Below are 23,159 nucleotides of genomic sequence, written 5' to 3'. Positions count from 1 at the left end.
CATTTGACTGGTAACCAAAATGTCCTATATCCTTTGTGTATGATTCAGGCTTGGCACACTGCAGATAGAATTTTCTATTTAAGTTCAAGCCATGGCTGTTGTTTGTGTTATTTCCGAAATACTGAAATGCAGGTGCCACTTGAAAGAATGCGTATTTGCAGGTAGTTTAGGAGAACAAGTAAGTATGTCGGTCTTCTTCAAATTTATGGTGAGCTGATATTGAACTGCATAGGTCTCTAGAGCAGATGACACATTGTGCAGCCCCCCCTGCGGGAGTTTTTGACATGAGCACCAAATCATCTGCACAGAAGGGCCAAGGGACGGAAAATGCGCCAATTCAGGGGGATCTGACATTACTTTCTTCAGATTCTTTCCTATATTGGCTATGAAAAAATTAAATAGAGCGGAGGCCAAAATACAGCCTTGCTTACTTTACTTTATTTGTAATGCGCATCCATAAACCCTTAGGCGTGAGGGCGCAGACAAAACAAACGAAACAGAAAGACAAGTAGGTGCTAAGCTGAGCGGGGAGTCACGAGCGGAATGATGGGAAGGAGAACCCCTTTACCGGAACAGGAAGGTCTTGAGCTCTCTCTGAAACAGAGGCAAGGATGAATGCGCTTTCAGTGCTGAAGGGTGGAGTTCCACATGAGAGGGGCAGCGCTAAAAAAGGCTCCCAAATGGACCTTCTTAGTTTTGCATTTCGGAAGGGCGAGGTGGTTTTGATTTCTGGATCTCAGATTTCTATGGTTAGGTGTATCCCTAATGTGCTCTTGAAGGTAGGGTGGCATAATCCCCCGTCTACACTTAAATGTGATTACCAACAGCCTAAAGGTGATTTGTGCTTCCACTGGGAGCCAATGTAAGGTCCGCCTGGCCTCAGTAACATGGGCGCATGACAACTCTGACTGCGCCGTTCTGAGCCACTTGCAACCTATTAATAGTAGCCTTACTGACTCCTGCTAGAAGGCTACAGCAGTAGTCAATTTTGGCTCCTATTATAGCACGCGCAATGGCTACCACATTAGCTTGTGAGATGTACAGTCTAAGGTGAGATAGGAGTTTAATGTAGTAGATCGCTATTGAGACCGTATTCCCCACATATGATTTCATATTTAGCATCTGGTCAAGAATAGCCCTGAGGATTTTAACCTTGGGTAGGGGAGAGATGCTCACATCTCCTAGATGAAAGAGCTTATAAGCCCGGTCCAGTTTAGCCAGTGTCCCTGGAGAACCCACGATCATAAGCTCCGTTTTTCCACTAAATTATTCTGCATCATCCAAATCTCAATGATGGTAAATATTCTGTTCAATTCTGTATCGTCTTGTAGATAAGTGGGACACATTGAGTGCCATCGACATAGTTGGAAAATAGAACCCCTTCCTGTTCAAGGTGGGAAAAGAAGGGAACCATAAAGATGTTGCAAATACAAGGCGAAGTACAAGCTCCCTGCGGGACTCCATACAGCACGGGAATAGGTGGGGCCATAGCTTCGTCCACACATACCCTGCTTACTCTATTGGATAGAAGAGATAACATCCACCGTACTGTGGCTGGTGAAAAATTGGCCACTTCCTTCAGCCAATGCCAGGATGGTATGGTCGACGAAGTCGAAAGTGGCAGATTGATCTAAGGAAATTAGAAGGGAGTTGAGTCCTTTATCCATTCTGCCCAGTAGCTTGGATTTTAAGTCTAATAGAGAGGTTTCAGTCCCGAAACCCTGTGTAAAACCGGATTGAAGCGGGTTTAGAATAGGAAAAAGATTAAGATGTTGGGCTATCTGAGAGTATGCAACTCTATCTATGATTTTGAGGAGGAAGGGAGTATTCGTTATGGGCCTGTAATTTGCAGGAATATCCTGTGCCAGGCCTGTTTTTTTTATAAGCGGAGTAATCCATGCCAATTTTAAGTCATCGTGTACCACGCCAGGTGTAAGGGATGAGTTAATAAACTTGCATATAGCCTCTCTAAGAATAATAAGAGAGGAGCAGGGGTCGCTATTACATTTCATGGCTTTGAGTTGTGAAAGCACTATAGCAAGATCCTCCATAGAGATAGGAGTAAAGTTAAAGATAGGAATAGATGAGTCCCTAATAAAAGGTTTACGCTCCCTAGTGTCCAAATTGCCGAAAAGCGAAGATTTCTTACGCATAATGCCTTCTCGAATGCTGGTACGTTTCTGAGCCATAGCATTTTGGATTTCTAGGCACTACTTGGAGTCTTTAATGATAGAGGATGCCTGAGGTTGAGGAGTTGTCTCCTGCTCTTTCAGAATCTTTAACAGTTCCTTTGAGTCTGAAGTTGCAAGGGAAATTCTCTCATTGTGGTTATCCTTCTTTACTGCAACTATAGCAGTTTTATAACTCTTGGAGGCTCGTTTGAAGGCCACAAGGGTTTCAGGTGTAGGATTGGCCTTCCAGGTGAGAAATAGCTTAAGCGCCGCAGATTTCATAATTTGCAATTCCTGGGAAAACCACGGTTTGCTTTTTCTTCCCTCTGAAAGTTTCTTTTTTAACTTTGGTGGGGCCGGAGTATTAGATTCATGTTCCAAAGTAGTTATAAGATTCCTGGCTATCGAGTCCGGTGAGTCAGAGTCAGAAAAAATCTAGTGAATGCTCCAGAAGGGGCTGAATCTTTACTAAAGGTAGCTGTTTCAGGTTTCGGGCCAGGACGGAATGCGTGTAGGTATGCTTCATTTTGGTAGGAAATGGTACCGTAAAAGAAAAATGCACAAAGGCATGATCTGACCACGAAACATTGGAGACTGATATCCAATCTAATGTGTGACCCATGGTGTGTGTAGGAAAATAAATGATTTACCTAGTCCCCTATATGTAGGAATGGGCTGAGTCGAAATTCCTTCCTGAGTAAGTCGAATTTGAATTGAAGTCCTCGAATTGAACTGTGAGATCAAGACTAAAATATACACAGAGGAATGCTGCCTCTTCCATTTTTGCAAACAGCAGTTCATGTGGAAACAGTCAAATGCAGTTTTAAAATCGATAAAGGCTTCTGTTTGCTGTGTTATTTAATGAGAAAAAGGCCCAATAGATTCAGTGAGGTTCCCAGTCCAGGCACAAATCCCGTCTGGAATCCGTCAGACAATGTTTTTAATTTCCCCAAATGATTGAAGTCAATGGACCCGTCATTTTCGGGATTTTCTTGTATATGGGAATTATAATACACTTCTCCAGCATGGGGTCTGGCATGGATTCACATGCTCATGAATATTCCCCGTCGTCAGGCTGGGAATCCTCGGTAAAGAAAAAACCAGTATCAGTTTCGTTTCTGATCTGTCTTTCGTAGTAATAACCAATCACTGGTCTCTGCGTCATACTGACCACAGCCAATGACTGCCCTCTACCTAAGCACCGCCTCTGGCAGCCATCTTCAGATTTTTACCGCACGTTCATGTGTTGGGATCCTCGTGCTATTGCTCTCGAGCGTTAGTGCTATTTTTTCACGTTTTTTCTCAAAAAACTTCGTTTTTTCGGTCAAAAGAGCCTCAAGCTCCACCGACTCTCCATCCGATCAACGGGGACCCGTGTCAGATTCGTCTGCGCCCCTCAAGGGTGAAGATTTCGTCGAGCTACGCTTTTGGAGGACTCCAGAAGTTTCTCAGGCCCGGACATGGCCCAGGAGAAGGGATGCTCGACGCCCGGAAAGCTGTTCAGGGTCTGCCCTGGATGCCAGCTGCAGAACGTCTTTAAGGAGGACGAACACTCCTTTTGTCTCTACTGCTTACATGAGGACAAGACGCACGTGGAGAAGGACTGTGCGTTTTGCGGCAACATGTCGGAGCGGACCATGAAGGACCGCCATCAACGTCTCGCCAACTGGCTGGAAGGTAAGAGCCCGTCAGGCGAGAAGAAGAAGAAGAAATCCGAGCGGTCTTCTAAGACCTTTGAGAACGCCCCGGCGACGGGGGTCCAACACAAGGCAAAGCACCGCGAGTCCGCTGGCACCGGGAGCGCCGAACGGTCGGGCTCTACGGGCGCCAGGCAGGGCGCACCCTCCCCGGCACCATCAACCACGAGCCAACGCTCTGGGTCGGGTAAGAGGAAGGCCGAGCACCCGGCGAAGCTCCTGGAGAGGCCCCGGTCGAGCTCGAAGGCCCCATCGGAGGGGGAGCGAGGCAGTGTCCCCCCCCTCAAGGATAAGGCGGTGAGCGCACCTAAGGTGGTGAAGGCCTTAATCCATCCTGCCAAGCCCTCTATCGAAACTGTCGCGGCGGCCCTGGCTCAGCCTGTGGGGGCTACACCAGTGGTGGCGACCTCGGGGCTCAGAGTCTCCCTGCCACCTCGGAGGGAGTCCTCTTTTGTGCCCATCGATAGGGCCCCCGTGAAATCCCCTGTGGGGAAGAAAAAGGGGGGGCAGGGCGTCGTCGTAGATTCGGCCTCAACCTCGGAGGAGGAGCTGGTCGAAGTCTTAAGCCACGGCCTCGGCGTGGAAGAAGACCGGCCCGTCGGGATTGGATCCCGACGCAGGCGACGACGACATCATCGAGGGTACCGACGGGGCCCCTGATCGCCCGTCGGATTCCCCTCTGCCAGCGCCGCGAGACAGCTCGGCGGCCATTTTGTTGGCTATACAGTCCTTATGCTCAGAGATAAGGACGAGACTACCGTTGCCGACGGAACCTCTCCCGTCGGGGGACCCAGAACCGGGACCTTCTGGTGTTCCCCCTACCAAGAAAAGAAGGATCCACCCTCCGCCTTCTTTTCAGCTGTCGCGCCCCTTCCAGCCCTCCTCCCCGCCCACCCGAGGGGATGATACGGGGACTGACACGGCAGCGACGGGTACGGACGACGAGGTATACGACGAGGATGTACCGTCGTCGCCTCCCACCAGGGCTTCTCCGCCCGACGAGATTGGATCGTTCCACTCCATGATCACCAGGGCATCCGAGCTTTTCCAACTCTGCCCTGAGGAGAAGAAGAAGGAAGGTTTCCTTTATCAGCGGCGCGAGGCCAAGAGGAAGACGGTCCTCTCAGTGCCTCTATTGGACGACATTTGGGATGAGGGCCTCACCCTCCTCAAGAACCCTTCCACGACGCCAGCTAGAAGGGATCGGTACGAGAAGAAGTACCGGGTCCCGGACACGGCCCCCCTGTGCCTCCGGGCGCAGCCTACCCCGGACTCCGTCGTCTCCGCGGCGGCCAGGAAAAAAGCGGGGGGGGTGCGGCCTCCACATCGACTTCCCCACCGGACGGCGAGGGAAAGAAATTGGACGCTATGGGACGCAGAGTCATCTCGTCTGCGGCGACGACGATTAAAGCGGCCAACGCCTTGGCTATCGTGGCCCGCTACGACAGGGAGCTCTGGTACAAACTGGCTCCCCTACTGGACTTCTTGCCGGACGACAAGAGGGCAGAGGCCCTGGAGATCCTGCAGGAAGGTGAGGTGGCTTCGGACCACGCCATTACCGTTGCGACGGACATCGCCGACACCGGGTTCCGCCAGTTGGGCAACGGCGTTTGCCTTAGGCGGCGTGGATGGCTCAAGGCTACGGACTTCCGTCAAGACGTTCAGACCAGAGTCCTGGACATGCCCTTCGATGGGAACAACCTGTTTGGGAAAACAGTGGACGATTCCCTTCAGGCCATTAAAGCGGACACCGAGACGGCCCGGGCCCTTGGAGTTCTCCAACAACGACGGACGCCCTTTCGGAGCAGCGGAGGCAAGGGCACCTCCAAAGGTTCAGGTGGCGGTTTCTCCACCTACCGTCAAGCGGCCCGCTCGTCGGCTCAGGAGGCCTACAGAGGACGAGGCAAGTCTGGCGGACCCCGCCGTCGTCGCCAAGGAGGTCAAGGCGGCAAAGCCTCGTCGAAGCAGGATTGAACCGACCGTGGGGTCGGGCCCCCACTGAAGCACCCCGGTGGGAGGCCGGCTGGCGAGATTCGTCAGCGTGTGGGAGTCCATCTCCACCGACCGTTGGGTACTGGACGCCTTGGCCCGGGGCCACGCGCTCGAATTTCAAAAAAGGTGTCCGCGCGTCCCCCCCGTGGCCAGGAAAGAACTTCACGTCCCTCAACTTCCCCTGGAGGTAAAGGCGATGCTGAGGAAGGGCGCCATCGAACTCGTCCCAAAGAGACTTCGGGGCTCCGGAGTTTACTCGAGATACTTCCTCGTGAAGAAGAAGACGGGGGGATGGCGCTCCATCCTGGACCTGCGACGTCTGAACAAGTTCATCAAGGCGCAAAAGTTCCGGATGGTCACCCCCCAGCACGTCCTGGGTCAGCTGGAGGAAGGAGACTTCCTGTCGTCTTTGGATTTGGAGGATGCCTACTTCCATATTCCCATCCTAAAGGGGCACCGAAAATTCCTCAGGTTTGTGGTACAAGGGCGTCACTACCAGTTCAAAGCCCTCCCCTTCGGACTACGGTCGGCCCCCAGGGTATTCACCAAGTGCCTTGCACCGGTGGCGGCGCAGCTGCGCCTCGAGGGGATCCACGTCTACCCCTACCTGGACGACTGGCTCATCCGAGCCAAGTCGAGGGAGCTCGCCCTGGATCACACGGCAAGGACCGTCCGACTTCTCACGGACTTGGGATTCTCCGTGAACTACGCCAAGTCTCACCTGGTACCCGCGCAAAACGCACTGTTTCTGGGAGCGAAGCTCGACACAGTGTCTCTTCTGGCCTCCCCGTCGGAGGAAAGGACCAGGTCCATCCTGGGCAAGGTACAGCGGATGTTGGTTTCCGACGTGGCCAAGGTGAGGTCCATCAAGTCCCTCCTCGGAATGATGTCTTCCTGCATCTACCTCATTCCCATGTGCAGGCTCCGGATGCGCCCGTTGCAGGAGTTCCTGGACGCGCGCTGGATCCAAACGACGGGCAGCTTCGAGGAGAGGATCACACTCGACGAGAGTTTCCGCCGAGCGGTCCGGTGGTGGGGCAACCGCACGCATCTGACGGCGGGCATGGACTTCCAGACCCCAGATCACCAGGAGACAGTGACCACCGATGCCTCCCTGGAAGGGTGGGGAGCGCACACCGAAAATCTGCACGCGAGAGGCCTTTGGCTCCCGACGGAGAAGTCCCTCCATATCAACGTCCTGGAGCTCCGTGCAGTGTTCTGGGCCCTCAGGTCCTTCCTTCCGTCCCTCAAGGGCAAGGTGGTGAGGATCTTCACCGACAACACCACCACCATGTTTTACATCAGGAAACAGGGCGGAACCAGGTCCCCAGCGCTGTCCAAGGAGGCGCAGGACCTGTGGCATTGGGCCGTCGCCCAAAGGATGTTTCTGGTGCTGTTTCATCTGGCAGGGATAAAAAACACCATCGCCGACTCACTCAGCAGGGAGCTGCGCTCGTGCCACGAGTGGGAACTACGGCAGGATCTAGTGGATCGCCTCTTCCGACAGTGGGGCACACCCCAGATCGACCTGTTCGCGACGGCGACGAACTCCAAGTGCCGGAGGTTCGCCAGCAGGTTTCCCCAGGCGAGGAGCATGGGCGATGCCTTCTCGTTCCCCTGGGAGGGCCTGTTCCTCTACGCGTTCCCTCCTTTGCCACTGCTAATCCGGCTCGTCAACCAGCTCAAGAAGTCACGGTGCAGGATGATCCTCGTCGCACCTGCGTGGCCGAGGCAGATATGGTTCCCGGACCTTCTGGACTTGTCAGCGTCCCCGCCAATCAAGCTGCCGGTGGACGCGGATCTTCTCTCCAGGGAAGGAGGCGCCATCCTCCACCACGACCCGAAATCGCTGAACTTGCAGGCCTGGCTCCTGCAGCGCTAGAGTTTGGAGGATACGACATACCGGCCGACTGCAGAGAGGTTCTTGCAAAGGCCAGGGCGTCCTCGACTCTTAAATGCTACGGACACAAATGGAAGAGGTTCTCTGTCTGGTGCCACGCACAGAAGATTAACCCTCTACGGATTACGGCTCCCCAGGTACTGCCGTACCTGCTGACGCTGGCCAAAGCTGGACTGGCACACGCGTCCATCAAGATTCATCTTGCTGCGATCTCCCGATACACCAGAACCACGGGCCGGACGTCCTTGTGGTCTCATCGTCTGGTGAAGGAGTTCATGAAGGGACTGTTCAGATCGTTCCCGCCGGTGAAGGCTCCGGCCCCGGCGTGGGAGCTCAACGTGGTGCTGACCAAGCTCATGGGACCTCCGTTCGAGCCTCTGCACTCGGCACCGTTGAAGTTTCTGTCATGGAAAACAGCGTTTCTTGTGGCCATCACCTCCGCACGACGGGTGGGAGAGATCCAGGCCCTTTCATGCAAGGCCCCGTACTTGACTTTTCAAGACACGAGGGTAGTGCTCAGGACGCACCCCTCCTTCATGCCCAAGGTACCGTCGGACTTCCATCTCAACGAACCCTTGGTGTTGCCTGTGTTCTTCCCGTCGCCTTCGTCGCCGGCTGAGAGGACTTTGCACTCGCTGGATGTGGCTAGTGCGCTGAAGTTCTACGTGGACCGCACGAAGTGTTTTCGGAAGACGTCACAACTCTTTGTGAACTTTGGACCTGTCAATCAGGGGAAGGCTCTCTCGAAGGCTTCCATTTCCAGATGGCTCTCCGGCTGTATCATGTACTGTCATCGGTTGGCAAACCGACCGCTGCCTGGCCGTCCGAGAGCCCATTCCACCAGAGCGATCGCAGCTACCACGGCGTTCCTTTCTGGTGTGCCCCTGCTGGACATATGCAGGGCTGCTACGTGGAGGTCGACGCACACCTTCACGAAATTCTACTGCGTCGATCGGGATTCCAGGGAGGAGTCCAGGGTCGGCCAAGCAGTGCTGCGCAACCTGTTCGCCTGAGGTGAGCCTGGTGAGGAGGTAAGATGCTTAATGTTGAGTTTGATGTACTGCTTAATGTTGAGCCTTTGCCACCTCCCGTGGTTGTGCATGTGTGTACTGCTATGTATTCTTTATTCATGAGCATGTGAATCCATGCCAGACCCCATGCTGGAGAAGGAACAAGTTACTTACCTGTAACTGTTGTTCTCCAGCATGGGTCTGGCATGGATTCACATGCGAACCCTCCCGCCTACCCCTCTGCGGCTCTTCACTTGGTCATACTGCCACTTCACGTGCTTCCAAATCTGAAGATGGCTGCCAGAGGCGGTGCTTAGGTAGAGGGCAGTCATTGGCTGTGGTCAGTATGACGCAGAGACCAGTGATTGGTTATTACTACGAAAGACAGATCAGAAACGAAACTGATACTGTTTTTTTCTTTACCGAGGATTCCCAGCCTGACGACGGGGAATATTCATGAGCATGTGAATCCATGCCAGACCCATGCTGGAGAACAACAGTTACAGGTAAGTAACTTGTTCCTTCTTCCAGGTACAAGGGATTTGTTTGGACTGTAGAACCTGCGTGAAAAGTACAAAAAGTATTAGCGCCCGTGCCTCAGGGAGCACTTTTAGCATGCGATTGGTAAGGCCATTCCTTAATCATTTTATCTGGATCAAAATGTCTTCTTTATCATAGACAATGGTGTCCTGAGTGATCCAAGAGTGATTATTCTCGGCTTTATGCAAGGTTTGCATTTCATAAAGGTTCTTGTACTGCATTAATTTGGTAATGCAGTTGAGAGTCTTGGGAGGTCACATTTAAGATGACCCATATTTGGGCACTGTTTTTGTTTGTGAGGGTAGCTAGCATCGACTCTGTGCAATATAAGCCTGAAGTGTCTTCAACCAGTTCTTGTAGCGCATCTTCAGTGTGCAGCAATCAGCAAACTTGGTGGATGAGTTCATGTGGCCTGTTCTTAAATCTCTTTACAATTCATATTTTTTTCTGTTTGATTCTAAGATCAAATGTGTGTTTATGCTTGTTGTAGGGTTTTTGCCCAAAAGGTATGCATTGCTGAAACATAATCATTGCCGCTACATATCGACCCTCAGCAGAGGCTATGTTTAACAGGAAATAAGTAGGCGTTTTGCTTAAGGAGGTAGCTAGATTGAGTACCACTCACTCGGTCCATCTTAATCGGTTGTTGCCCCCTGTTAATACCAGTTGGCCTAGATGAGAAGGAATTTTCAAGTTCACAGCAAACCGATTCCAAGTAGGATATAGTAAACTGTGTTTGCTTTGGACTTGTGGTAATACAGAAAAGCTCTCGACATTCATAAAGATGTTCTTAGGATGAAGATATAATCGATAGTCGAAGAAAGATTGGCTCTTTGCCAGGTTGAATCTGGCGAAATATCCCCCTTTAGGGCACCATTTAACATGAGGAATTGCCTCTCAGCCATGAGAGTGAGCCATTGCTTCTCAAGATAAGTTGAAGGATTGGTAGAGGTGGGTAAACAAGAAATGTTTAGGTCACCACCTATTATTGTCGAAAGCACAGTGCTATCATCTACTATTACGTCTAACATACGTGCGACCTCCGCTAAAAATGACTTATCAGAAATGCCAGCATGGTTCCAATATAGATTCAAGAGGGGACGAAATCACTGCAGGAGTCCTGAGTCTGACAAGCTGGACAAACCTATTCGGAGCGGCCCACGGTTCCAACCTGAATCCAATTTTTTTTATAATGGCAACTAGTAAGCCAGCAGAGGGTCGTCCCTGGATCGCTTTAACTGCTAGTAACAAAATCACTGAATGGGTCTCCCAGAGAGGGGGTTCGATCTCTTGGAGCATCACAATGTCCATTTGCACACGAGGATTGTTTTCAAAAAATTAAGAGATGCTTGAAACCCCTGGTATTCCAGGATGCCATCTTGAGAGTGATGAATGGGTTGTTGGTGAGTTGTGAGTTGTCTTGGGAGGGACAGCCCGGGGGCAATGCGCTCATTTTGGAAGCAAGACAATGCGGAGCAACACAGGTTCGATCCTCGGGTCTGCGCTTAGAAACCTCTGGGTGTTAAGCGCGTTATAAATTAACCTATCACAAATTGCAATTAGCATGTTAAGTCCTGTTTGGGTCTCTGGGCAAATAGGCCTGGGCTGAAGACCTCATATTTTGAAAATTCACATGCTGCCATGCATTGTAGTCATCTCTGTCACAAGTAATTTTTAGAATTAACTGTCATTAGTTTCTGCAATATGTTGAGGGTTGATAGATGTCATTTTATTTCTAGTCATTTCAGAGAGGCTTTCCTGTTGTTTTAAAATAAATCCCAAGTTGAATAGGTTGGCTCTGGCTTTCCACAGAGCATGTAGTACAAGCCCAGATTGGACCCAGATTCTCATCACTCCAAGATTGTCATTGTTAATAAATTCAACCCAGGTTATGTCAGAGGATTGTGAGTTGTCTAGCGCTGGAATGTCCCCAAAGAGTTTGAGGACACTGGTCCTATTGAGGACTTGCGTATCGTAAGGTTCTCCTCTGCATTGTAACATTAGGTTGTACTGACTAGACATAGGACAAACTTGCTTGCCAACCGATTTGTTTATGCTATGTGGTTTTGTATTTGTCTTGGTCACAAGTCTCATGGGAACACCTCCTTGCAATGTTATGTCTTGAGGTGTGCTTCGTTGAGCTGATTTCATCGATTGTATAGAATTCGCTTGAGCTTTTATCTTAGGCTTTGAGGCCAAAGGTCTTGCGAGAACATTTGTTAGCCTAAAGGTTTTCTCAATTTCAAGTCGCCTCCGTTCTAACTTGAACAAGTTATCTTGTTTTGGAGCAGATACAGAGCAGGGCCCCTTATCCATAGCACAACCTAATGTACCAGCATGTTCACTTCCACCGCGCATTTGCACATTGTTTTGATCCAATGTGGCAGCCTGGTTTTCATCCTGATCAGTTGTACTATTTAATAGTTGTGCAGTTTGAATGAGATCATCCAGGGGCTCGCCTTGAGACAAAAGGGATTGATCAGTATCTGAGTTCACAATCCTCATGATCCTTGATCTCTGACTGATTGGAATCAGACGCTTCCTACTTTGCTTTTTGATAACTGTTTTAGCAGAACTCGCCGATTCTTTCACTGGTGTCATGAGCAAGTGGGCGAATCTCTTTGCTCCAGTATAAGAAGTTTTTGAAGGTAGACTTTGATTATTTGTCTTCTATGTCATTTTCATGTGGTTAGGTGCCTTTTTTTGTGCTAAATATGTAAAATGTCAGCTTTGTTGGTGTGTGTGGAGCTTTAGGCATCTTGTGAATCATAGCTGGTGGGTTTGTTGCTACCGTTTGCGGTAAATCTTTCCTCTCCACATTAGAGGATTGAAATAGTCGCTGTGGCGATGGTACTTGAGCAACTAAATTAGAGCTTGAAACGATTGAATCCTTGAGTTCAACAATGGATGGTACATCCTCCAGGTCTTGAGAGTTTGTTGGATTGGATCCTTGATAGCGCAATGTCTTGGTTGTTAATCTAGTTAGAAAATCTGTTTGAGGTGCTTGTCTGGTGTCAAGAATCTCATAAAGTTTTGCCAGTGACATTAGGGCGGTGTTTATGGCCGCTAACGTTAAATCAAGCATGGGAGTGGGTTCTTGCATTTTCGGTAAGGAACTGCGAGATGTAGGATTAGAAAAGGAGACTGATGTGCAGAGCGATGATGTCTCCGAGACAGGGTATAGTATAGGAGAATGTGACAAATTTAGAGCTGGCAGGTTCCTTGCATGCATAGATTGAGTGTCGGCAACCCATAATACATCATGATGTGGGTGAGATGCTGGCGGCACATAATCTCGAGGATTGCAATCTTGGATCGCTAGAGAATCAACTGTCAGCTCTGGAGCTTCCCTCATGTGGGAATCTGATCATGCGATGTCCCACAAAGTTCTTCCCAAGGACTTTGAAGTCGCTCCGGTGCCAGCATGAAAGTGGGCACATCATGCTTTTGTCAATAATGGATCTTCAGTAAGTAGTGTTTCTTGAACGTGTGACGTGGCATCAGTTGGTGAGGTATCAGGCGTGTGGAGGGTAGAGCCAGTATTTGGATGAAGCTGTGCCGAACAAACGTGAAATGACGGCCGGTTTTTTATTAGTATGTGACTCTGAGCCTTTAGTCAAGGCATTCGTTGACAGCGATTTGCATGGGATCTGGCTCGCTTGTGAGTTATGAGAGACTACAATTACAGGCAAAGCAGAAATCATTTGTGAATCAGATATTTCAGTGGTGACTTTCATATGATCATTTTGCTTGTCAATTTCAGTCGACAGACAGCCTTGCACAAGATTCCATGTGACTGGGGGGTGGAGTCTCACGTTTAAGCCCTGAGTTAGCTTTTAATTTGCAGAAACCCCTGATATCAGCGGTCACAGACTGAGCTTGTTTACTAGTCGGTGGCTCAGTAACTGCTTTGCTCAAGTGTGCAACATTGGGGGTTACGGATCAGTTTTGCTGGTCTAATATTTTGGGGCATAGCTATGTTCAGAGTGTATAATTGCAACATATAGAATATAATAACATTTTCCAAAAATAAAAAACTACAATTTAAGTAAATACAAAAGCTTATACATAAAATAATTAAAACCTAAGTACTCAGCTGCAGCCTGCTCCCCTGCCCAACTGCACTCTCAGATGCGCGTGACCCGGTCTCTTTATAGGAAAATTGGTCACAAAGGGGCGGAGCCAACTGGGTGTAAAAGTAGATTTCTTTTCATTTTCTCCACAATTTAATTCTAGTCCAATATATAACACGTTCAAACAAGCATCCATGAGCAGAGTATCCACTGCGTAACTGCACTCAAAGCTGCTCTCCTTGAGGTGTTCGCGCAGATGAAGCAGCCCGGTATTTTTATAGGAAGTTGGTGAGAAATGGGCGGGCTAGGCGATTTTGGAAAAAAAGTAAAAGTAGAAAAATGTTTTTTCCTTTTCTCCACAATTGAATTCTAGTCCAGTATACAACACGTTCAAACAAGGGTCCAGGACCAGAGTATACACTGCGTAACTTCACACACAGCTGTGCTCCGTGACATGCGTGTGCGGCCCATCCTTTTTATAGAAAGTTGGTAACAAAGGGGTGGAGCCAGGTGGGTTTGAGGTAAAAAGTAAAAGTAGAAAAAAATGTTGCCTTTACTCCACAATTTAATTCTAGTCCAGTATATAACACATTCAAACAGGCATCCAGGAGCAGAGTGTCCACTCTGTAACTGCACTCACAGCTCTCTCCTTTCAAGATCCACTAAACTCTGGAGAGAGAGCCCCCCATACACTTGATGTTAGGAGAGCTGTCATGTACTGTCTCAATAAGACGAAACAATCAGGAAGACAGACCAGTTCTTTGTTTCCTTAGCTGCAGGGAAAGAATGAGATCCAGTCTCCAAAGCAGCTATTTCTAAATGAATTGTAAAATGCATACAGCAATGTTACATGCTATCCAACAAACAACTACCATTTACACCTAGAGCACACTCTACAAAAAATACAAAAAAACCAATATTTCAAATGTTGGACTCAAAAGAGTAGACAGGAGTGTGATTGGTCAGGAATCATAATATCCAATTGATTTCATTCTTTTATTAACATGAATCGTAAAACATTACCAATATTTGTTCTGTTATTTAAACAGACATATGGTATCACTAAAACCAAATAGGTTTATCAAAGATACACATATGTCTGTGAGCCATCAGAATCAAGATGAAACCAGGGTAAATGTTCTTACTAAATATAGGAATTCATGTTTTTGTAGAAGTAGTGAACGGTCAGGTCTTAATTGTTTGTTTTTTAATTTCTTTTTTAGAATATGTTCTATGTATTGACTTGGGGATGGTGCTAAAGAATTGAAAAGAAAAAAGAAAAACTTTACGGACATCATCATATTATGGCCCTCATTACGATACTGGCGCTAAACCATGGCGCTATTAGCACCATGGTTGGTGCCGGTATCGTAACGAGTCCGCCAATGTTCAATGGGGAATTACCACCCCATTCCAAGGTTGGCGGGGCGGTAATTCCCCATTGAACATTGGCCCTTCCCCATTCCCATTTTGCCCCATAGGGCTCAATGGGACTGGGGAAGGCGGTAAGTACGGTACCGCAAATTGCGGTACCGTACGTACCTCGAGAGTCCCTTTGCGGGTCCCTACTTTAACGGCTGGTCTAGACCAGCCGTTCAGGTCGGGTCCCGCAAAGGGACCTCGTAGTAAGGCGCTAAGTGGTTAACAGCGTCGCAGCCTTTTACGGCGCCGTTGACCACTTAGCGCCAGGGTCGTAATGAGGCCCTATGTCTTTATATGTATATTTGTTTTTTTGTAAAATGCTGTTTTGTCCTGAGGAAGACAAACATCAGTTTTTGACCTACAACTAGATGACTTGTTCGTCGAAACTACATATGAAGGGATATTCGCTAGTGATAGGATTGATATTCATATTTCCTTTTTAGAATACCTTTAGTTGACTCTAATACTCAGCACTTTAGTGATATTCAGAGAACATTATATACGTTCCATATTGAGGTCTAGGGAAATGCTTGCCTCAAATATATCACCATAGTATCCACCACCACCACCAGATCTGTTTTGTACAATTCTATGAAATAATATTTTGATGTATCTTTGATAAAATTGTTTGGTTTTAGTGATACCATATGTTTGTTTAAACGATAGAACGAATATTGGTCATGTTTTATGATTCTATGTTAATAAAAGAAGGAAATGAATTGGATATTATGATTCCTGACCGATCACTCTCCTTTCTACTCTTTTGAGTCCTACATTTGAAATATTGGCCCTCATTACGACCCTGGCGGAAAGGGGTTTACGCCGGCGTAACCCATGGCGTACCTTTCCGCCCGAGTACGAGTTCCCGTAGCGCCATGGTGAATTTTACGCCTGCTTTTTGCAGGCGGAAAAATCCATGGCGCTACGGGACTTGTCGTTATTTACGCCACCGTAATTTACGGTGGCGTAATTAACGCCTTCCCCACTCCCATTATACCCTATGGGGCAAAAATGGGAATGGGGAAGGGTAAATGGGGATTGGGGACTTACCGCCCCGCCAAGGTCGGAATGGGGCGGTAAGTCCGCCAACCCCCATGGCGGAGTTGGCAGCTCTGCGCCATGGACCATGGTGCAAATTGCACCATGGTTCTCCGCCAGGGTCGTAATGAGGCCCATTGTCTTTTTTGTTCGTGAGACATCATTCATTGCTTTTGCTTAAATTCTTCCCGATGTCCACGATGAAGGGGATATCCATTCTTTTGGTATAACAGGAGCCACTCTGGCCTTCATTGCAAATGTACCCTTAGAAGCAATCTGCAAAGCAGCTACATGGAGTTCAGTTCACATGTTCACCCTAAATTATTGTGTGGGCACACAAGCTAGGAGCGGCTCTCAAGTAGGATAGGCAGTGTTAAGACATCTCTTTGCCTCTGTTTCTTCTAACAACCCACCTCCTTCTCCTATACACTAGTCTATGAAAAATATGTGATTCTAAGCAGATCCACAAGCCTCTGCAGACAAACATTGCATACCTGTAATCGTCTTTCCGATGCTTGTATCTGCTTACATTCACATGCACCCACCATTCCTCCCCTTGCTGAGAGTAGAAGGTACATAGACAACTTACACCGTCTTCATTTTTCCTCACTTCTCTTATACTTGACTATACACTTCATGCAACTGCAGGTCAGAAACAAAACATTATCAGGACCTCGACGCTTGAAGGACCATGGGTACAGTACACGTCCCTGTCAACATCCCTTTTCGTCATCTGCACCAACCATTAGATGTCGGCCCATGCAAAGCATGTGAATCAAAGAAGATATAAGCATCAGAAAGACGATTACAGGTATGTAATGTTTGTCATATTCCCGGTAGAGAGACCTAAAACATGTTTATTGAAAGAGTAATAAGATCCCAGGTGACCTGCATTAGCAATATATAGACCTGAGAGAGACAGTGAAGATGCTCTTATACACAGCATTTGTCTTCATTATCACACTAAATCGCATGCCTCTGTGCTTTTTCAGGTGGTGAAGGTGGGAATTGTAGAACAGTCTTTCAGTGCTTCAGGTATTTACAATCACACTTTTTCGGTTTTCTCACAGACCATTCATTTAAGGAGTAAACGCTCCACATCATTGCATGCAATGATCCTGTATTGTAGTAAGAGCCAAGAGATACACTTGGTCCTGTTGAATCTGCCACAACTCTGTGTTCTTGAAACACTAGAGATTGTGGGCCTCATCACAAGTTGGGCTGTATTCCCGGCTTTAATACCGCTAACTGTAATAGCCCTAGCACTGAACGGCCCGGTGGTATTAGCACCGGATCACAGGTTGGGCCTTAACGGTAAATCCCCATTCCTGATTGGGTCCATTGGATCCAATGGGGAATCATTTTCAGTCCTAATACTGCAGGCTAATACAGCCAGCTCTAATACTGCCGAAAACAGGTATTTTCACCTCCAGAAAAAAGCTGGAGGTAAAACAGCCAATTTAGCGCCCAACTCGTGATAGGGCCAGTCCTTCAATGCGGCGGTAATACCATTACCACTGTATTTAAGGTCTACAGCCCAACTCGTGATGAGGCCCTGTGTCTGGAGCAGAGGGGGAACAGTGTAACGTGTGGACAATTACTGTCTGCACTAGTAAATGGGAACAAATAAAAATGTGTCCTCAAGTAGTCATAGATGTGTCTGGTGTACTTCCATGGGTTGCGTGAACGTCTCCATGCCTGGTGTACTGTCCTCTGCATGTCATGCTGCAGTGCCCACTGTTCTGTCTATGGGCTTCATCACGACTTGGGCGGTAACGGTAACGCTATTAGCGCGGGCGGTGTTAGCCCTACCGCCGAACTCCCCGGCACTAATAGCGCCGGATCACGAGTTCGGCGGTAATGTAAGTCCCCATTCCCCACTGAGCCCATTCGGGAATGCCCCATTCCCCATTGGGCTCAATGGGGAATCTTCGCGCTAATACCGCCGGCGGATTTCCCGCCGGTGGTAATAGCGCAAATCTTTGGCGGATTTCCCCCCAGCTCAGAGCTGGGGCGAAATCCGCCGAAGCCCAGATTCGGCGGACCCTTAAATCCGGCGGTAATAGCGCTACTGCCGGATTTAAGGGTTAACGCCGAAGTCGTGATGAGGCCCAATGTGTGTACTCTTCTGTGCCTGGTGCACTGCCGCCTATACTGTTTTTTGTGTAATGCACTGCATAGCAAATCGTGTATTTGCACCTGGCACTCTGCTCTGTAGCTGCTGGACCATTCTGTGCATTGTGTATTGAACTGTAATCCCATCAAAACATATGCCTTCTCAGGACCCTTCCTCTGTCACTTCCTTACTTTACTTTCTGTCCTCTTTTGCTCTCTTTTCGTCCTCTAGTGGACTCTGACGATGCTGCACTCTACAGTCCATGTCTTTTGAGTTCCACTCCAACCTCTACAGGAGGACCTACCTACGCCAAGGAGGTGATAGGCACACCTCCCCCTTCTCCGTCCGTCAGCAGTGGACTCACCACTGCTAGGTAAGGCAGTCACCTGCATGCGCCATCATTTTGTTGCCTTCCTTTATTTGTTTTGTTACAGTTCACTTTTAATGAATAACTTTCTCCCATAGATTCCTCACACTTTGAATTAGCATCATGCATAGCCTGGACATGGTTTGAATCTGGGCTAGAGCTGCTTTGACAGATGTAGATTTCCAAGTTCAGTCTTTGGGTGGTGCCTTCTGTTTCTGGGGAGGCCTTCAATAGTTCATTCTTTCTCTACCTTTCCCTTAGGAAGATATTTTTGTTACGTTATGGTTGCTTGTATATCACCCAGAGGTATCCTGGCGCTAGGATAGAAGAATAAAGCAAGCAGAAAGAGGAGTGTGACCAGAAAGTGATTCAGTGAGGGAAGAGAAAAGTTGTGTGCAATTTCCTAAAGGCAAGGAAATCCTCAGTTAGTCTAAGAGAAAGAGGAAGGGAGTTCCAGAGGCGGGGGGCAGCCACTGAGAAAGCTCGGCCGCCCACGGTGGGCTTTCTAAAACGGGTAACCACCAGCAAGCCAAGGCTTGCCGAGCAAAGAGCCCTAGTGGGGACATAGGCTGAAATATTTTCCTGGAGAAAGGCTGCTCCAAGCCTATGCAGCACGCAGTGTTTCAGGCAGAGAGTCTTAAATTGATTGGGCGATTCCTGGGATATTCGGGGAATGAGGGAACCACTGGGGCCGGCCATCATGGATATGAGGATCACACATAATACAATGACCAAAAGTCTGGAGGGTGTGGACTGACTATGTGAGATTGAAGAATCACAAGTAACCCCTGGGCAGTTCCCATGAAAAATGTTGTCCTGGAACATAGCAGGTTTAGGCACACATATTGAGGATAATGACTGGGTCAAATCTCTGGAGGAATATGACGTGATTGTTTTCCAGGAGACATGGGCTCAGGGAGACACAATGATTCAGGGGTTCGAGAGTTTTGAAATTAAACCTACAACAGGACGAAAGGGGAGGCCCCCTGGAGGCATGGCAGTTTGGGTGAAGACAGCGCTAAACTCGGAGATCAAGCAAGGCATCACAGGCTACTTGGACCTATTATTATTAGAGATTGGCATCCCCAATTGGAATGGCTTTCTGCTATTCAACGTTTATAACAGATTGAAAGACAAGTCAATGGCAAACACAGTAACAACTTTATGCAAAGAGGTTGACAATAGGGAAGCGACTCGTGGGCCAAACAAAGGGGTCATTGTGTTGGGGGATTTTAATACCCAACTGGAGTTGCCGAGAGATTTGGAAGGTCTTTGGGATGACCAGGATGAGGCGATAGCCAGTCTACCAGCAAGAACCCATTCAGGAAGGGCCGAGACTGTGAGGAGGTTGCATAACATTGGGCTTAGTGCCTGTAACGGCCGGTTCCAAGCCGATCAACCGGCAAAGAACACATACCACGGCCCTAATGGGAGATCGAGGATAGATTATGCCTTGGTACTGGGATGTGACTGGCATCTGGTAGTAGGGTTTGAGGTGGTGAATTGTACAGAAAGCGACCACAGGCCAGTAATGCCCTCTCTCAGGGGCTCTGTTCCTTCCCCCAATAGGGCTGGCAGTAACTCTGTGGACATAGTGGACCGAGGCCATGCCCGTCGAATGATTAACTGGGCCTCTCTGATCCAGGAGGATTTTGCCCCTAAACTATATGGCAAAATTCTGAGTCAGATTGAAATATTGTATGATGAGAACAGGCAGCCTGAGGACATATTGCAGAGTTTTGACTAAAATATAACATTCATAAAACCTATGGTTACAGTCCCAACATCCGGCATTAAGAAAAGGGCAAAGAATGTGGGGACATGGTACGACAGGGACTGTAGGGAAGCTAAGAGCAATTTGACCTCATACCTAGAGAAATGGCACTGATTGACAGGGAACAACTACGCTCCCTGAGGGAGGACTATGAGAAAACCATGGCAACAAAAAAAAGCAAGCACATGGCTGAAAAGTCGGCAATTATGGCTAATTCTGTGAAGGAGAGAGATCATGTTAGATTTTGGAAGCTGATCCCTGATAGAGATCTGAAGGGTGATTCAAACTTCTATCAGATTATCGCCCCGATTAGGTGAAAAAATCACTTTGAAGAAAGCCTCCGGTTGGTGGATGAGGAGGTGCCCTGGGCACCATGGGAGTGGTGGTGGAGGAAGAGAGGGTGTTGATCCCACACCTGGTACTAACCCTGAAGTTGTGGAGAGGGTGATCAAGGCTCAGAAAGGGGGAAAAGCGCCTTGCCCAGACAGCGTACCGGTGGACCTATACAAAAGTGAGATTGCTGTATGGGCCCCGGTGCCGACATCTGTCTTTAATGTTATATCACAGCTAAATGGAGTCCCTCACAGTTGGACTTCCGCTGTGATTGTCCCGATATTTAAAAAATGGAATAGGGCAGATCCCAGCAGTTACCGCCCTATCGCCATAATGGACGCAGCAGGACATTTTTTTGCAAAGACACTGTCATGTCTAATGGCATGGGCACTAACCAGCTTAGTCATTTGTAGGCTGGGTTCCAGGTGGGCATGAGCACAGTCGATAAAAGCTTTAGGCTTTATTCATAAGCATCCCACGATCTCTAATACTAACTTGTATGGTGTATCCATAGATTTAAAAACCGCTTTTGACAGTGTTCCAAGAGACAAGCTGTGGGCTTCATTGGGACCCGTATCAGAGGATGTAGGTTGCGTTGAAGCCTGAGGCGAGTGTTTAGCTAGCCCGTTGTGCCAATGTGTGTGCATGTTATTTATCTCCTAGATTTTGTCATCCCGTTCTCCTGGAGTTTGAGATTGGACATTCTCAAGGATTGCTGTACCACTTTGCTCCAGTATTTGGCCCTTGTGAAATATGTTGGAAACAAGAGAGGCTGCAAGACACTCTCAGGCTTTATTGCTTTTTGATGAGAGCCAGGTACCTGTCTCTTTGCAAACCACTGTCATTAGTGGGAGCACTCTTCTGGAAGAAACAGATATTTTATTATTGAAATAGTTAGAGAAATTACACAAGAAAGAGATTTTCCAAATCCAATGGTGGGAGTCGTCACTACAAAGCAATTTGGATGTCGGGAGGATACCTTGGGGGTTATGTGAGGAGTCAGAAATGAAAGCCAGACTCAAATTTTCCATGTTTTTGTTTAAAGACTTTTATTAACATAAAACGGGTTGGGAAAAGGCCTCTCTGACCCTGCCATAAGAGGAATTTCCCCACCTAAAACCAAAAACTAAGAATCTGTCTGTGTCAGGATGTCAAAATCAAAACAGTCCTTGTGTCCAAACGTTCTATCCTGACCATCACACTACAAACCAAACTATGAGGTGAAAAGGCAAATGTCTTTAAACTGATGATTGCACAACGTGTTCATAGGAGGGGGCTATTGCGTGTGCACGTGATGGCTGCCTAGGCTGCAGAGCTCCGCTCTGTCCAAGATCCTTTTGTAGACATTATCCTGCTTCGGGCCACCCAGGCTAGAAACTTTGCCCGAATCCAACATGGGAGACTGGTGGGATGGCCCGGTCCAAAAACCGGATTCATCAGTCATTGCCTGGCTATGATATTTGGCTGGTGCGGGGTGAGCGGTGAGGAAGCTGGCACGGTGCTTGTTTGTTGGGACATTCGAGCACCGCCGCCATGTACAACCCCCCCTGGGGACCCAGCACAGGTGCTACGGTGCCTAGCCGACTGCAGAGAACCGAAGGAAGGCTGGGTGCCTCGGGTGGCGAACTGCCCGGCTCCCCTCGCAACCCCGGGCCGCCCGGATATTAGACTTTGCTGCTGCTCTGTGATATGCAAGCCCCGGATGTGAACACTTGACCCCGCTGTGTGGAAGCCATTTCCCCTGAAGTCTGTCAGACCCACGACCCAAGGTGACTGTGCGTACCCCCAGCACGTCGGAAGGGGTAAGACCAGCCCTTCCCAGTACAGGATCACCTTGACTTAAATTCCCCTGGGCTGCTGTGGCATCCCCTTGACGGCGGACGCAGTGTGTTCTAACTGCACGCTGCCCAACACATCCGGACATATAGGCGGGTATGGGGCTGAGTGGGTGACGGAAAACATACGTCCTGACCAGCGGTCCTCAATGTGAATGGGAAGGCCCACGCGGAATGCCAACGTTTGGATACATGGGCCACGCCACATTCCCTACAAATCACCCGGTAAGAACCTGCTAACTGCCTAACACACGGCCTGAGCCGTGGAGCTACCACCAACAAGTGTGACCGTGCACCTATACCTCCCTGAAACCTTATTTAAACGACCCTAAAGCGACGGACTTGACCCGCTGATGTGTTTAATACACCCTTCTACGTGGGAGGCTACACTCCATCCATAAAGGTGTCAAGCCCAACACTCCTGCATAGATAAACTGTTGGGGGCGGGATTATGCTACAATATTGTCTGGGATACAACCTGTGTGGTCGCCCTGGTGACAATTCATAAGACCGAAACACCAGAGGCGGTTAATCTGTGCTGCTAGAACCCTGCTTGTACTATGTACTGCGCTCTGGCCTCGCTCTGACCGATATGTGTGTGAAGCCCTGAATTTGCATTTCCCTCTGGCTCCTTTCGCCCCACAGCGAAGGCAGTATCCATTTGCTGGCACGATTGGACCTCACCCTGCTACTGCGATCAATACCTCTAACAAGACCCAACATTTTTCAGGGGGTACACTTGCCGCCCACCAACAAAGGCACCGATTGGGCACAACGGCGACACTTCACAAGGGCTTGAGCTCTGGAAAACAATCTGCGACACCCATTTTAGACGTCGACAGCCATAATTCCATAGCATACAGCGTATCTAGCACTTAAACGCCCAGTGGT

General features: G+C 48.7%; 1 protein-coding gene across 2 annotated transcripts in view; it reads left to right on the top strand.

The window, feature by feature from the left end:
• LOC138468364 (phosphofurin acidic cluster sorting protein 2-like) overlaps positions 1 to 23,159 on the top strand; it is a 1,643,699-nt gene that overhangs the window by 1,449,180 nt on the left and 171,360 nt on the right. For both annotated transcript variants that reach the window (XM_069608896.1, XM_069608897.1), the window contains 2 exons: positions 16,836 to 16,878; positions 18,191 to 18,332. In XM_069608896.1, the coding sequence (XP_069464997.1) occupies positions 16,836 to 16,878; positions 18,191 to 18,332 (185 nt within the window). The remainder of the gene's footprint in view (positions 1 to 16,835; positions 16,879 to 18,190; positions 18,333 to 23,159) is intronic.

Source organism: Ambystoma mexicanum, chromosome 4q (genome assembly GCF_040938575.1).
Source record: "Ambystoma mexicanum isolate Mex_15411 chromosome 4q, UKY_AmexF1_1, whole genome shotgun sequence".
NCBI lineage: Eukaryota > Metazoa > Chordata > Amphibia > Caudata > Ambystomatidae > Ambystoma > Ambystoma mexicanum.
The sequence above is the reverse complement of the archived record's forward strand: the minus strand, read 5'-3'. Positions and strand labels throughout refer to the sequence as shown.